The 16,712-nt window shown below is 36.9% G+C and overlaps 1 protein-coding gene and 1 long non-coding RNA gene across 6 annotated transcripts in view; one reads left to right on the forward strand and one right to left on the reverse strand.

Annotated features, from left to right (window-relative positions):
• Positions 1–16,712, forward strand: part of LOC123864263 (ecdysone-induced protein 74EF) — a 278,255-nt gene that overhangs the window by 201,585 nt on the left and 59,958 nt on the right. For all 5 annotated transcript variants that reach the window (XM_045904567.1, XM_045904569.1, XM_045904568.1 and 2 more), the window contains one exon: positions 14,864–14,986. In XM_045904567.1, the coding sequence (XP_045760523.1) occupies positions 14,864–14,986 (123 nt within the window). The remainder of the gene's footprint in view (positions 1–14,863; positions 14,987–16,712) is intronic.
• Positions 8,367–15,161, reverse strand: LOC123864279. The gene is made up of 2 exons (XR_006795744.1): positions 15,105–15,161; positions 8,367–8,434 (listed from the first exon to the last, which is right to left on the reverse strand). It is a non-coding gene; the product is annotated as an uncharacterized LOC123864279 (long non-coding RNA).

Below are 16,712 nucleotides of genomic sequence, written 5' to 3' on the forward strand. Positions count from 1 at the left end.
TTCTACTAGCTTGCCTGATTTGTCTTCCTTGGGTAGAATTTCTGTTAACTAATTTAGGTCTACATTATGCTATAATTAAAATCTCACCCGGCTGAGTTTTTGTGGGCTTCTCAAACCCTGCGTTTGGAATCCTCGTAGCTTTAGTTTTAAGTTTACGTAATTATCACTACGTCAATTATTTATCTGTCAAATTCAATAATTGACAATCAAAAACTGTGTGTATTATTTGAATAAAGAATAAACGGGTTTAATATCAACCCCATCTGTAAGTTGATATACCTACTCGTAAACCGTTCCAGGATGATTGCAGTATAAGCTATTAAGTCAAAAAACGTACTTATTTTTATTTATATCTATTTAAGTGGAAATATCCCTTTTGTAATCCGTCTACCTATACGTATGTTATAAATTGTATTTTCTTACTAAGAAATCAATTTCCAACTTTTCCGCACTTGAAAGAAAAGTCAGAAACTCCACAGGTGCCCGTTCTATTTGTGGCGCGGAAAGCAAACTCTCGCTGTTCGCGATTTATTTTTGAAATCCGCCAAAGACTGGGGTTATTACAAACGTAAACAATACCGATAGGGATCTCAAACACTTGGCGCCTGAAGGTGACCACAGGGATTTAGAAATGGTGACGCAAACATTCCGCTGCCAACATATTTTACAAAAAAAAAAGAATGATGTTGTACAGAAAAATAATAACCCGTGTAAAGAATTTAGTTGGTAGGTGCTATGACTAAAATCCATACTATATAATAACATGTAAGTATTATAAATGCGAAAGCGTGTCTGTCTGTCTGCTAGCTTTTTACGGCCCATCCGTTTAACCAATTTTCGCGTTTGGTAGGTACAGAGATAGCTTGTACCCTGCGGAAGGATATATTATAGATAGATAGATAGATAGGTAGAAGTCTTTGTTGTACACAAAAACACATATAAAGGAACACAACACAGAAGAAGCTACCAGGCAACCTTTGCTGAAAGGAGAAGCTAATGTTGAATAGTACCAAGTCGCAAAGAATTAATCGAAATTACTTATATACCTATATTAAGTATAATAATTATATAAGTTACTTTTATAGCGGAAAATCAAAGAGTTCCCAAGCGGACGAAGTCGTAGACATCATTACATATCTGGATTCCACATAATACAAATATATTTGTTTTTCTTTACGTAACTTAGCTAATATAAATAATAACATAACACAGTATTTATTTTGTTACGTAAATTAATAAACACTCGTAAAATTAATTAGAATTTACTAAACGGTTACAAATTACAACGTATGTATATATGATAGTCTATTGTCATGTAGAAAAAACAATAATACATGTATACTAAAAACATATGTATGATATAAATAATACATTCAATCATTGTCGGCACTTAATATGGATACTTATATAATTATGACTGGCAATAACCAGTGTATTATGAACTCTAAACCCATTAATCGTCTTAGAAATCGGGGTCCAAGCCCTGGTCTCGTCAGTTTGAAATAGCAGTAGCTTCCCGGATGTTAGACTTTGACGTCATCCATCTCATAAGATTTCCCGAACGGGATTACTATTCAAAAATGTAATCTAGCACTGATAAAATAAAGTGCTAATTTCTTTGGAGCTATAATCGAGACCAACTTCCTTTTAAACTGTTTGTTATTACAAGTGCGAATTGCTCTATCGACAATATTGATTTTTTTACGCTCAGTAATGATCACATAATAATATTGTCTAGACAAATTCTTAGGAAATCATAAAAATAGACCGAGCAAAGAAAAAGTGACTTATCAGGAAAACGGACCCTACCTTTCGGGTCAAACGATACGAAAAATCAAAGAAAATCGAAGAAAAATCTGGATTTAAAGATATTGGGCATAATAATTGACCCGTTTTGCGGACATGAACCAAAATAGTTTTAAATCAAAGATAATATTATAACCTTTCTGTATAGATGAATATTTGATACAAAATCGATGGGGCAAACTCGAATCGCAGTTATTAAACATTGAAAATATTATACATCGATAGGTTTTTCTTTCACGGTCCAAAAATTATTTGATTTTCTTCGTGATTCCCATGACCAACAACAACGTGACCTATAATATCAGTCTAGATCAGAGCTGTATTTGAATAAATACCTACTATTAATTTCTCTTGTGCCCGCCGCCATGGTTTCCATACTAAAGTGCCCTTTAAACTCCTTTATACTCCGTATTCACATGATACAGAGTCATAAAGCCACCATACTTTACCTCATCAATAGTTCTAAATCTTATGAAAACGAACTTTTTCCTTCTATAGATACTATTGGGTATGTATGTAATTGATCGCTAACAGTGGTCAATTACATACATACAAATTGTACATATATTGATGTATCTTAACACCTTTTGACCTAGCGGGGGCAAAAGTAACACATTAGATGAAATGAGATTAAAATCTAGCTAGTCATGGTGCATGATAACAAAAGTGTAAGTATTATAAAATACAGGTGCCAATTGCCTTCTTTTTACACGACTGTCCTAGAAAAAGAGTGTACCTAATGTTTTCAAGGTCCATGGATGTATGTATGTATGCGAGTTTTTTTATTCTACTATAACTTCTAAATACTTGAACTGAATGTATGGGGTATCGTTAAAATTGTTACATTATCCCAAGTCTGACTGGCGATAATTTCTTGAAAAAATTTAATATCTACGACAGAGCAGTCATGTATTTTTTTTTTATAACACATTAATACTTGTTTAATAACATCTTGGTAGATCATTTTAGTAGCTGGTAAGCGCTGTGGTCGTACCTATTAGTGGGAGGTCCCGGGTTCGATTCCCGGTAGGGTTTTGGAATTTTATAATTTCTAAATCTCTGGTCTGGTCTGGTGGGAGGGTTTAGTCGTGATTAGCTACGAGTACCACCCTACCGGCAAAGTCGTGCCGCCAAGCAGTCTAGCGTTCTGGTACGATGCCGTGTAGAAACCAAAGCGGTATAAAAACTGGCATAAGTACCCCTTTCAGGTTAGCCCGCTTCCATCTTAGACTGCATCATCATTTACCACCAGGTGAGATTGCGGTCAAAGGCTAACTTGTATCTGAATAATAAAAAAAAGACTAGTCTGCTTTAGCGAAAGCCTTCTTTCGAACGGTCCACACGTCATTATTTATTTAAGGAACTCTCTAAGAAGAGCCTGAGTATCCAGTCGTAAATTACTACTATCGCACATAACTTATCTCCGATATAACATTCATCTCCCAAATGCCGTCTAGTAGTAAACGTATCTTCAGACCGCAAGGCGTCTCGACGCTGAACTATGAGTCAACATTGCAATCACAATCACGTTCGCTCATATTTTTTTTTAACTCAAACCATTTTTATAGTGCATACAATTTGATAAAGACACGACAATTTCGACACGACTCATAGAGCAAATATGACGAGTCGACTTTATCGAAATGTATGCATTATACAACCCTTTTTCGATCTCTTGAAGTTTTATCTAAGTAGATTGAGTTACCTATACCAGAGTGAACTGTGGTTATAGGTACCTAGGTTTCGGTCTGAAAATCTCTTATTTAACCAAACTTATTAGGTCAGCTAGAAACGCTCTTAATTTTTTCAAAATAATGACATTTAATCCTTACTTTAGCATTATTTCTCTTGATCGTTTGTTTTCAAATATAGTTGCATATTTGTAAAAACGCCATAGACAAATAACAACGTAGCTAAATAACGTAGGTACATATCGATAGATTAGGGCGATCAATTATTTCGACCGTTAAATAGTTAATATTTTCAAACGAATTTTTAAGTTTTTAAACATTGTCTCATCTAAAGAACCACGATACTCAAATACCTATTTAACTCACTTAAATAACAATTATATTAACCTAACCAACGGATTCTCTTATTAAACCCAAATGATTCCGAAATGGTTTCCAACCCTTACGTAATTGACATTCCAGGAATATACGGTTCGCTTCCTCGTTTCTAATTCGCATCGCTGAGTGAGATGTGGAATGCTCTTCCGGCATCCGCTTTCCCAAACTTTATAAATATAAGTATATTTTATTTATAGGTATATTCTAAACAAAAATGGATAGGAATTTGCTGCCCAGAGTATTATATACCTCATATTTATCTCTTATTTAGGACTTCCCTCATGTTTATCTCTATCGATAAGATAGACAGAGGAGAGTGGAGTCGAGTCATTACCTATACTCAGATTTATTCACTTTGACATACCGTTGAAATTCTGAAAATACGCGACGGAATTTCAGTAAATGTGTCATACCTAGTTATCTTAAAAAACATTGCGAGCGTATTCAGCCGATTTTTCGTCGATGTAATAATATTTACGCAGGTATTCTCAACACTTAAGTATGGAAAATTGGTCGATATACCCATAACTTTTCTAGTACTGATCGAAATCCTTTTCATCATCATCATCATCATCATCAAACCATCGCCGGCTCACTTGTGCACATTACTTTGAAAAGGTTATAAAGTTAGGTTAGGTTAGAAAGTTAGGTTAGGATCGAACCCCCGACCCCCCGAATAGGCAGATGTCTTAACCACTGGGCGATCAGTGGCGATCACCGCTCTTAATATCCTTTTAAATACTAATGATAGCCGCTATCAGTTCATCTCTCGCACCAAAAGATGATGTCAGTCGCTATGACGCGATGCCTACACCATTATCCTGACTGGCTTCCTCAACACGGCGGGTCACATTGAAAACTGGTCCGGTTCATATACCTAACACTAATAGGTATTATATTAGGTATTTGTGGCTAGATTCCATTGGTTTTGTATAGTGAAGATGCCATCCATAATATTATACTCGTAATATGCGAATAAGGGTCTGTTATTTTTACCCGATTGCACCAGAAGGATCATATTGTTTCTAAGTTTATGTACCTATCCCTAAACCTACACAAATATAAAAAAATCGCCGATATGAAAAATGTTGACAATTTTTTTTTAATCTTATTAAAAGGTTTGTCCCTGGCTGAGACACTTTTTTAGCACGGAAGTTTTGAAGATTTGTATATAACTGGGTTTCTTTTTTAGTATTTTTTTTTTCATTCAAAGAGTTCTCAGTTATGTAGAGTTAATTTTTAGGAACAGATACAAGCTAGTTATACGACTTAAAGTACATAATCTGCTTTCGTAAAACATCTCCAAGAAGTACAAAATAATAAAAATAACTCTTTCGAAATGAAATCCTTTGACAACCTCCCTGACACAGTGGTAAGCGCTAGGGCCTTTTTAGGGGGAGGTGCCGGGTTCGATTTCCGACAGGGGTAATTTAGGAATTTATAATTTCTAAATTGTCTCTGGTCTGGTGGGAGGCTTCAGCCGTGACTAGTTACCAACTTACCCGTAGAGCCATGCCGCCAAGCGATTTAGCGATCCTGTACAATTCCTCATAGATACAGACCTATAAAGAGTATGGGTTTAATAAAAACTGCCATAACTCTACCAACTTATAACCCGCTTCCATATTAGACTGCATCATCACTTACCACCAGGTGAGATCGCAGTCGAGGGCTAACTTGTATTGGAAGTTTGTTGGCCGTTATTGTATTTAAAAATGACTGCATTTTTTGTAGGTATTTCGAGAGTGATATTTTTAATGTTGCAACACAAAGACGTGTTGTTGACATATTTCACGATATTTTAATACTAAAGGATATAATAATTAAGCCAAGAGGGATTTATTTTTCGAAAATACACATTCGATGCGGTTGGCTCATAAATTTTTTGCGACTTCGATACGCTTGGCCGAGAATTTATAAGGAAATAAAACTTATATTTATAAAATGATAGTTCTGTTCAGGCATTTAGAAGTTATAGTGGAGAAAACATATAGACACAATGAACCCTGAAAACATTACACTCCTTCTTGGGCAATCGTGTAAAAAAGCGTCTAATAAATATCCTCCTTATCCATTTTACATAACTACAAAGAAACTTAACTAAAAACACTCCTCCTCCATATTACGATCACTACTAAAAACAAAGCCCTGAAACAGAAAGCAAAAAAAAGTTACATTGCATTTTACTTTCACGGAAAACAAAAGTACCCTGAGTAAAAGCGAAATGTACGTTGAACTTTTGTTCAACAACAAAATAGACGTAGTATTTCACTCGCTAAAATAACAGACCTGCACCAAGCATATTCTGTAACCCTACCCCCCTTTTATAGTGGGGTGGAGTGCATTCACCTGCCCACCCTGGGGGGTAAAACCCACATAAGTTATGCAAGTTAGTTAATATTTCAGGCGAACAGGAAAGTAATAGTAGTTTGGGGGGGTTAGTACCCCTCAGTCGGATTACAGTCTAGGTAGCCTTTATGCCCCTCGGGGGCCTTTGCCCGCGGTTATGCTAGTTAATTTACTTTGAAGCGTTATCTTTGGTAGGTAGATGGTACAACCTTATTAAACTTGTTTAGAATTTAGTTTCCCTTCTCCGTAAATAACTAATTTGCTGTTGTTACAGATGTTGTGGCATGAATTCGTTGTTGTTACAGATGTTAAGAAGGCTTGTTTTAAACTCAAAAGATATTCTATTTATTAGTACGCGACAGATCGAGTCGGCAAACGGAGTATGAGGCGGCGGGACGTCCCGCGTCGACGCGGGGGCTATGCGGGTGTGCGGGGAGTCCTCACCCTGATTGCCATCTCGACCTGTCGCGAACGCTACCTAATGGCTTTGTCTTGTACACGTATACTATTCCGAACAAATAATGATCAATTAAATTGTTATTACTCATGATGTTTAATTTAACGAAAAACAAACTCTATTTACGACATGATGCTTTTTAACCCCCGACCCATAAAGAGGGGTGTTATAAGTTTGACGTGTGTATCTGTTTGTGGCATCGTAGCTCCTAAACTAATGAACGGATTTTAATTAAGTTTTTTTGTTTGAAAGGTGGCTTGAGCGAGAGTGTTCTTAGCTATAATCCAAGAAAATCGGTTCAGCCGTTTGAAAGTTAATACCTACTTATTATTAGCTATTTATCTTTATTTTCTATTTATAGATTATTATGTATGTATTTATTTATAGCTACTAGCTAATTCCCGCGATACCATCCGCGTGGACGTACGTAACTGTATAAAAATTTATTTTTCCTTAAAATTTTAGGACTTCCAAAATCTCTCTAGTAAAAACGAGTCGTCTTTGAAATGTTTCAGTTTTGAAGTATTGTACATGTATAAATAAATATAGCATCAGTTTTCCATTCCACCTATAATATGGGTACCTTCAAGTCAAGAGTGAATAGGCAACTTCCAGGCAAGCGCGCTCCATCTTAGGCTGCATCATCACTTGCTAGCGAGTCTGATTGCAGCCAAGCGCTAGTCTATATAATTAAAATAAAATAAAAGTTAGTATTCGCGCAGTGCGAAAAAATTATATAACAATATAGTACCGATAAGCACAAAGTAGGCAGCTAGGTAGGCCTGAGGCGCCGCTAGATCGATACGCGCTGAATTCAGGGCATCCGGCCCCGTGTCAGACTTCCGTCACTTCCTGCCGCCACGCAGCCCACGGGCCAAATGTCAGCCTTTCAGAAGCCTACTAAATCGATAATGGTAAATTATTATCCCACCAAAAACATTTCATGTAAAAAGGTAGCCAAGACTCACAAGTTCATAATGTTTTCACTGTTAAAAAGTTATGAGATCTCTAGTAGAGCCAAGCCCCTAGCTGAGCTTAGATTTGTGCTGGCCATGGGACCTATCTCAAGTCCAAAGTAATATAGCTCTTAAATGTTCTTGACTATAAATAACAAATCACTCTACTTACAAGCTCTGATTCTACAAACCCTATATCTTGGTGAAAAAAGGACGGCTTGACGGATTTACTGTAGCCTGTTACTAAATACTTTTTACCCGACTGCGGCAAAGCCAAAAGGAAGGGTTGTGATTTTAGCAGTCTATGTATGTATATATGTATGTGTGTATGTATGTATGTTTGATGATTGAGTTATCAGTTAATTCGTGGTTAAGGTCCGGGTGACATAGGCTATAGGTAGTTTATACGAAAAAAATTGAGCTAACGGATGTTAGGTTTAGGTTTTTCGAAATCCCGTGGGAACTCTTTAATTTTCCGGAATCAAAAGTAGCCTATGTGCTAATCCAGGATATTATCTATCTCCATTCCAAATTTCAGCCAAATCCGTCTAGTAGTTTTTGCGTGAAGGTGTAACAAACATACACACACATACACACAAACTTTCGCCTTTATAATATTAGTTTGATAACGGGTACTTACATACCCTGATTGATTTGGTGTTTCTTATCTGCCGATATTTCGACTTAGTTGCGTGAGTCTTGGGCAGATGGGACTGCAGTGCTGTGAGAGATGAAGTTCGAGCTGTCATGGGCAGTAGCGATCTACTCGCTTTCTTGTTTTTTTTTTTTGGCCGGAACTTCACGAGAATACACTCACAACGTCACTATTAACTTTGGATGTCGTCCGATGCTCGCCTAGTTTGGATTTCACATACTTGCTTAAAGCCATCCTCATCTCAATCACGTTATAATATTCTTGATTAGAACTCCTTCTGTTATGAGTTATCAAGAATTCAATTCCAATCTATGTTATTTTTGTAAACCTAGCTTAGAAACTGTTCGTAGTGAAACGATAAAGCTCAGCTGAAAGAAAATAGAAAACAAAGGAGCGCTGTTCAGAATTATGCACTCAATTTTCAGTGAGTGCAGCTTCGGAAGGGAAGAGGGAATAATTCCGTGGAGGGCCGTCGACCCCGTCTGCATCGCCTTCCTATGTCCTGCATAATGCAGACGCTAACAGCTTTCTGCTTTTAGCTGAGCTTAGCCGTAGTCTAATCAACTGGCTTACGAGAGATCCATTTTGTTTTACTGATTTTGTTCTCCATTGGAAAAAATGCAGTTTAAAAGGTTTCTTTTAGTGATTAGAGGTTTTTCAATTGCGTATACGAACGGAAACTAAACTCCTAGTTTGTAAGCAATCTAACTATAATCAGACTCATAGTTTTGTCTTGTGGGTTCCGTACTCGGGTATTTTTTGACATTTTGCACGAAAAATCAAAAACTATTATGCATAAAAATAAATAAAAATCTGTTTTAGACTGTACACATAAACCCCTTTCATAATTATGATACCCGTTGATATACTTATCTTACTTTAAAAATTGAAAATACTATACTAAATATTTCTCATGAACACATTTTAATGTTTTTGTGATGGAATCACAAAAGCACGGTTTTCGGGTTTTTTTCTTTACTTATGCTATAAGACCTACCTATCTGCCTTTCATGATTCTTGGTCAACGGGAAGTACCCTACAGGTTTTGTTGACAGACAGACAGACGGACATACAACAAAGGATCCTATAAGGGTTTCGTTTTTCCTTTTGAGGTAGGGAACCCTAAAAACGTACCGCCAAGCGATTCAGTGTTTCAATATAGGTCCAGCTTCCAGGTTAGCTCTCTTTTATATCAAACTACGTTGTCACTTTACCAGTGTATGTGGTGGGGTTTGAACCGCCGACCTTTGCGAATTCAGTCTGCTCCTTAACCGTTGACCTATGGAGACTTAGAACAGTTATCCGTTCTTAGAATAGCACTATAACATCAAACTAAGTAAAAGCAATAGGCATCTAATGTAATGAAAGTCTCTTAAGAAGATCAAAACTTTTCTCCTACAGCCATTTGTAAGTACCAAAAAAACTTCAATCGAGCCCAAAAAGGGCTGTCAAAGTGCTAGTAGCTGAAATTGTGAGCTGAAAATTGTCTGAACATTTACGAAACGACGTCTCCGGCCGTTCGGAAACTTTAGACATCGAGAAAAAAGCGTCTGGGGCATAAACGCTTAGGGCTTGAGTCCGTTTATTGCTCGGTGAAAGGTTTCACTGTCGGGTATTATTGAAAGAGTGACAGTGTTCAATTCACGTAGGTGTCTGGAAACGTGACTGAAAATCTTTACATTATTTACTTTTTAGAGTTCCCGACCCGACAGGTGTCAACGGAACCTATTACTAAACCGCCGCTATCCGTCCGTCCATCCATCCATCTATCTGTCTGTCAGAGGGGTGCATCTTATAACCCGTAATAGGTACAGAACTGAAATTTTCACGGAATGTGTAATTTTCTATTAGCGTTTTACCAAAAAAATACCTAATAAAAATTTGAAAATGGCCTGAATGGTTGCATTGCGATTCCCCGTCTTACACTTCTATAAATTCTTCAGTATGGGTTCACTTTAGTGATAAGATCGCCCTTTGCTTTGAAATGCCTCCTGATTATTCTTAGTAATGTTATGGTTATTACATTTCTAAATAAATAAATAAACTTTATCAACATTTGACGTTATCAACAGTGAAAAGTCAAAGCTTCGCGTGCATCACGCCACAACAAACCGGTCGTCATCATTTGCATAGTGTTCATATCGTATCGCACGACCACCTCCCAGCCCGTTAAACAGTTCACATGCCGTCTACAGTCTAGACATTTCGACCAGTCTAACCCGAGCATGAATTTCCTCATTTTTAAGCATTTTAGGGGTTCCGTTCCTTAAAAGGAAAAAAAGGAACCCTTATAGGACCGCTATGTCCTGTGCCTATGTCCAGCAGTGGACGCAAACAGGCTAATTGATATAGGATCACTTCGTTGTCTGTCCGTTGTGTCTGTCAAGAAAACCTATAGGGTTAACCGTTCCCGTTAACCTAGAATCATGAAATTTGGCAAGTAGGTATAGGTATGTCTTATAGTAAAAGTAAAGGAAAAAAATCCGAAAACCATGAAATTGTGGTTACATCCCAAAAAACTATTATGCATAAAAATAAATGAAAATCTGTTTTATAATGTAAGGTAAAACCCTTTGATATGATACCCCACTTGGTATAGTAATCTTACTTTGAAAATTGAAAATACTAATTATTTGTTCAGGACCACATTTTAATTTTTTAGGATTCCGTACTTCAAAAGGAAAAACGGAACCCTTATAGGATCACTTTGTTGTCTGTCTGTTTGTGATGTAACCACAAAGTCACGGTTTTCGGACTTTTTCCTTTAACTTTTACTATAAGACAGATTTTCTCCTTCATGTGTTCTATAAGATCTACCTACTTGCCATATGATTCTTGGTCAACGGGAAGTACCCTGTAGGTTTTGTGACAGACAAGACAGACAGACAGACAGACATTATAGTGATAAGGTTTTTTCCTTTTGAGATGCGGAACCCTAAAAACCAGCAAGAAACTCGGTGATTGCTGTAAAAATGTAACGATCTGATTAGGTGTTCCGAGGTAACAAATAAACCAACATAGACAGCAATTGCAGACAGCCACGTCCCACTCCGTTAACAGTTCACATACCGTCTAGACATTTCGACCACCGAAAGGGAGAGTGGGAGCGTGCCTCTCCCTCTTGCGGCAAGCATGCGCAGAGTAAGGAACAACAGGTGGCCAGGGGGGAGGCCTCAAGGTCGCGGAAGCGTCTGCTAACATAATATCAATGTATAACCTATATGGAAGATGTATATTGATCAGCGATATAAATGACCCACTAGATGGGGCGCCTTCCATATGTTCCAAGTCCAGCGAACATAGGTGTTCCCGCATTCCTGTCAGTCATAATCCGCTGTATATCGGTTACACACTCATCTGATCCGAATCCGTGAAAATACACTCCGAAGAAGTCATAGAACTATTTATGTGGTAGCTTACACACTCCGTCATCCGAGTTCTAATACGATATCCGTGAAAATATCTCGGATGATTCAAATCAGACATAAATGACGTAGATATGTCAAAGATGTCCACTGAATAGCTTGGATTTGGATCAGAGATTGGATTAGTGCGTAAGCCAATATCCGAATTCCCTCCGAGGTTTTTAAAAATAATACGCAGTCTGTTTGTAAAAATAATTAAACTTGCGCGACAACTCCAAATTATTATTCACTTTATATAATTGAGTAGGTACAGTAGCTTTACAAACAATTTATTTGCACGATTGCAGATACAATAGCTTAGTTATAGGTTCAGTACCTATAGTCTGTTCTAACTTCTAACTTGCCTATATTCGTAAAAACGGACTGCAGCTGCGTCTAAAGCGGGTTACAATATTAACAGGAGTGCGAACACCGATGTTCGTTGGAACTTGGAACATGTTGTTACTATGAAGCCGCATCTAGTAAAACATTTATATCTCGGTGTATAAGTTATATGGAAGACGTATATTGATATTGATTATTATTATGTAATTTTTGGAGACTGGGAGACTCTTCGCTAAATGATTTAGAAATGTACCTTATCATCGACTTACGGTGTACCTACCTCCTTGAGTATAAGGGCGCGCTCACACTAAAGCGCTTCTGAGCGGAGGTTTATTAAGGGGCTAGCCAGCCCGCCCGACTTCACTCGAGTGAATTTTTTAAAAACGGGGAGAAAGTGGAATTTCCAAAATTCTTGAATCATGTATTTTCTTCATTTCAACCTAAATAAAGCCTACTTGTAAATACCAATTTTCAAGGATATAACCATGGACCTATTAATCCTCGAAATAACTTAAGAAATCACGGACTTTCACGTAAACTTTCAATCTTTACTGAATAATTTGTAATAACATCTCATTGTAAAAAATGTTTCTGCAAATTAAAAATCTTGAATCTTGAATCTCAAGGGTACAATTTCCAAAAATTCGTTCATAGCTAGTGCCTGTATTCTATAACTGTGATAAAATTATTCTCGGTATCAAAAATATTAAGTAGTTCGGCAGGATCAAATATTGTAATCGAGTAAATCTAGAATATAATCCCCAGAGGACAGACAAACAATTTATTTTTGTATCATATTACTTTTCCTAGAATTTCACTTAGACATCATATTTCGTGTTCTAAAAGTAAATCATTCCCAAAAACCTATCTTAATCTTTACCTAAGTTATTATACATATTTTATCTACTATTTTTTTAAGTATGTATGTATATATATTGTATACGTCACCGTGACATTGTAAATACCGTTAGATTGTAATCTAACAGAATCTATCTCGTGAGATTGTAAAATGTGAAAGATTGTGAACCTCTCTATCGTGAGATCTATATGTTGCAGCGAAATGGTATAAATTGGGAGTTTGTCGAAACGACAACTCAATTAGACCATACATTACTGTACGATCCATGCCCACGTGGAATGGTGCCAAAATACTAGCTGCATTTCTGCGCTGGACAGCCAGAATGATCCAATGCTTGATTTTAAACAGCCCTTAGAAAACCTGAGAGACTTACTCTCAGGTTGAAATCTAAAGAGCGCACTTTGACTATGCTTAGACCTAAGTTTCAGTTCAAACGAGACAGATTTATGCCAGCGGTATAACGCTGTCTCGTTTTAACAGTGTCTTAAGTCTGAGCGAAGTCAAAGTGCGGTCTATACATCTTAATAGTCAAAAGAACTCTGCTACGAGCTACGATGCTGCGTAGAAGCCCAGCTTCGTACTAGCTACCGTTTCGTATTTCACGCCTCTATCTTTGAGCTATTGCGCGTCTAGTTATTGCAGTTGGGTCATTTCACGTAATTTATCTCAGCAAGTATTTGAGGAACGCATTCGTTTGTTTGCTTCGCAATTTGTTACAGCGTTTTTACATAATCCGATACGAAGTTGCGTGAAAGCAATCGGCTGAGCTTTCAGTTACCCACAAAATGGGGTTCATAATTCTAGTACCATAAGACCTATTCCACGTATTAATGCACTTTTTTCACAACCTTGAACTGGAAGATGGAAGAAATCTCTGTTTAGAGACAATGTACATTGGAAATGCTTGTCTCTAATTATATTAAGTACTTAACATAATTTATTACGACTTTGTAACTACTATTTTAGTACATGAAAAATAAAAATAAATAAATAAAATAGTGTAGTGTATCGTTATATATTGTTACCTTTTAGGATTTGAAAATAGCAACTGCTGAGTTTCTTGCCGGCTCTTCTCAGTGAAATTTGCATTCCAAGTAGATTCTGTAGTAGAGTCACAGACGTAGCATAAGAGTCACTATCCTGGCCAAGTGCAGATTGGTAGAGTTTCACACACCTTTGAGAACATTTTGAAGAACTCAGGCATACATGTTTCCTCACGATCTTTTCTTTTTGATATTGAAATGACGATGATGAGTATAAACATATTTTCTACTTTAATATCTACTTGCCTTTTACGCACTTATGTTTAAAAGATTAGCGCTAAATTGTTCAAAACAAAATTAATGGTACAATCCATACGATTTTCGGTTTTCATCCGAAATCCACATCGGATCGGATGATGTGGAAAATTTCTCACTCAGGATTTAAACTCGTTGTTGTTCCCCGTTAATCTGTATGCCTTGTTTTGCGTTTACTTACAATTAATATTCATGTCCTATGGAAATGATACTTTTTTTTAGAGTAAAATATACGGACAGCAATAGAATTTCTTTCATAAATTTAAAGAAACTCCATCCCATTCCATAAATTATAAACTAGCTTCACCCCTGCATTGCTTGTGTGGAAGTTCTGAAAATCGCTTGAGGATAGAATTTCGGAAAATCCTGAAATACCTACTTACTTATTTCTTCATTTTCAACCGATCCCTCTGATGCTATAAATGTTCATGGGTGGCGGTAATCACTTAACATCAGGTGACCCACCTGCTCGTTTGCTTGCTATTTCTAAGAACTTACGCTGCATCATCACATGCCAGCAGATCTGATTGCAGCCAAGTCTATAAATCAAAAAATATACATTTTTATAGTATTAAAATATTATATAATTAAAAATGTAGTATAAAAATATTATATTATAAAATGAATAAATAGATTGACTAATATTCGGTGTCTGTTTGTTGCAGTGGATGGAGAGCCCACGGCGCTGTCGCTGGGCGCGCGGGGCTCGCTCAGCAGGGCGCTGCTACACGGGCTCCTGGCGCCCACGCCCGCGCCCAGGCATCACCTTTACACGGCGCCTAACACGGGTGAGTCCATAACCTGTGCTTTTTGCACTTTTTAGGGTACAAAATGTTAACGATCACCAGTGGGGTGATTCGCTTACTCAGTGATCTTCACTAAATACCTACACTAAACACTAATAACTCATGTGACAATGCGTCGCTGCGCATGAAAATTCTGCTAATGGAAAATCACAAGTTTCCTAGAAGACTATATCAAATGTAATTTTTTTAAACTAGTTTTACTTTTAGTTCAACTAAAAGCAAAACTAATTTTTGAAAAAATTCACATGGCTCAAAATGTTAAGCACACATGCATCACAACATGCTAAGGAACGGACTTCAGCATGCGCAATTTAAAACTGGACAAAATGACATCAAAAATGAAAATTCTAAATAATCTGTTATCTGTCGAGAAATGTGTAATCTTTTTTCAACGTTGCTGAAAAACGTATCGACAGATCAGAGATAGAGATAGTATATTAAATACTATCTCAACCATCTAAAACTCAACCATCAGAAAACACCAAAATTGCTTGTCCGGGAATGATTGCATATACATATTTAACTACTTGCACGAATCCCGGTAATAAACAAAAGTCCCTTTCACAATAATTTTCGCACTGTAACCACTAGGCCATTGCGGCTAAATTTTATTATTTCGTACCTAAAAACAGGCATTAGTTGTAGGCTGAAGCATTTACACGAGAACAACAATGAGCCGAATGTGTCCCGCGGGAGCTCGCATGATAAAACTGTGTAATAAATAACGTAGATTGTTCTATTTTGTAGTACACTGTGGCGTTTGTTAGATGAACGCTCGAACTTTGGCACTCTGCTGGTAAAATGTAAACCACCTTCGTGGCAGAATTCCCATACTCACCATTTCACCAAAGTAATAAAAGTACTTACAATTTAAAAAACATAAGTTGCGAATCCAAAAATACCTGTTTATTTTTTAAGCTCGTTACTTAAACAGTAAAGATTAAGTATATAATATTATTTCATTAACTTTCCAACATTCATTCACTTTTTTTAATCAAATAATAATAATAGCATTTCGAACCGCGATGCGTGGCAGAGTAATTAAGCTTCATTTACAGCACATTGCTGCCTCGATGTCCATGCCGATGCCGTATATATTATCGCTATCACTCTGGCTTAAAACAGCCTTTAGAAGCTAAGGTTTGACGATTCAAAAGATCAAGCTTTTCTGAAGTCTTGACACTAATTGCGAATTTGTTACTAGTTGGGATTCAAACCTACATTCCTGTTTCCAACACACAAATTCATAGGTACACAGGTAGGTAAAAAGAAACCTTCAAATATTCCAAAGCAAATTTTCCAATAGCACGCAAGGTTGGCTTACCTTTCGCTTTCATCCCGCTATTTTGATCCGGGTCGGATCCTTTGTCGAGCCGAGGGGCACTTACAAGACCTAACGATATGACGTTAACAGGCCGGCAAGGGCTGTACTGCTTTTTTATCGACTCGAAAATTGGTACCTAAATATTTGACGCAATTCCTCTCGTCACTTACACTTCTTCTCATGAAAAATTTCAAGTATTTCTCTCAGGCTCAAACGTTTCTTTTCAACTGACGAAATAAGGAGGAGGTTCTTCAGTCGACGCCTAATTTTTTTTTCTACCCTTAAGGGTGGATTTCATTTCTTTAAATGGAACTTACTTTGAGATTCTCTATCCAAGATATTATGTTTTTGTAATATAGATTCTTTTAATAACAAAGCATTAAA

The sequence above is a fragment of the Maniola jurtina genome, chromosome 4 (assembly GCF_905333055.1).
Source record: "Maniola jurtina chromosome 4, ilManJurt1.1, whole genome shotgun sequence".
Taxonomy (NCBI): domain Eukaryota; kingdom Metazoa; phylum Arthropoda; class Insecta; order Lepidoptera; family Nymphalidae; genus Maniola; species Maniola jurtina.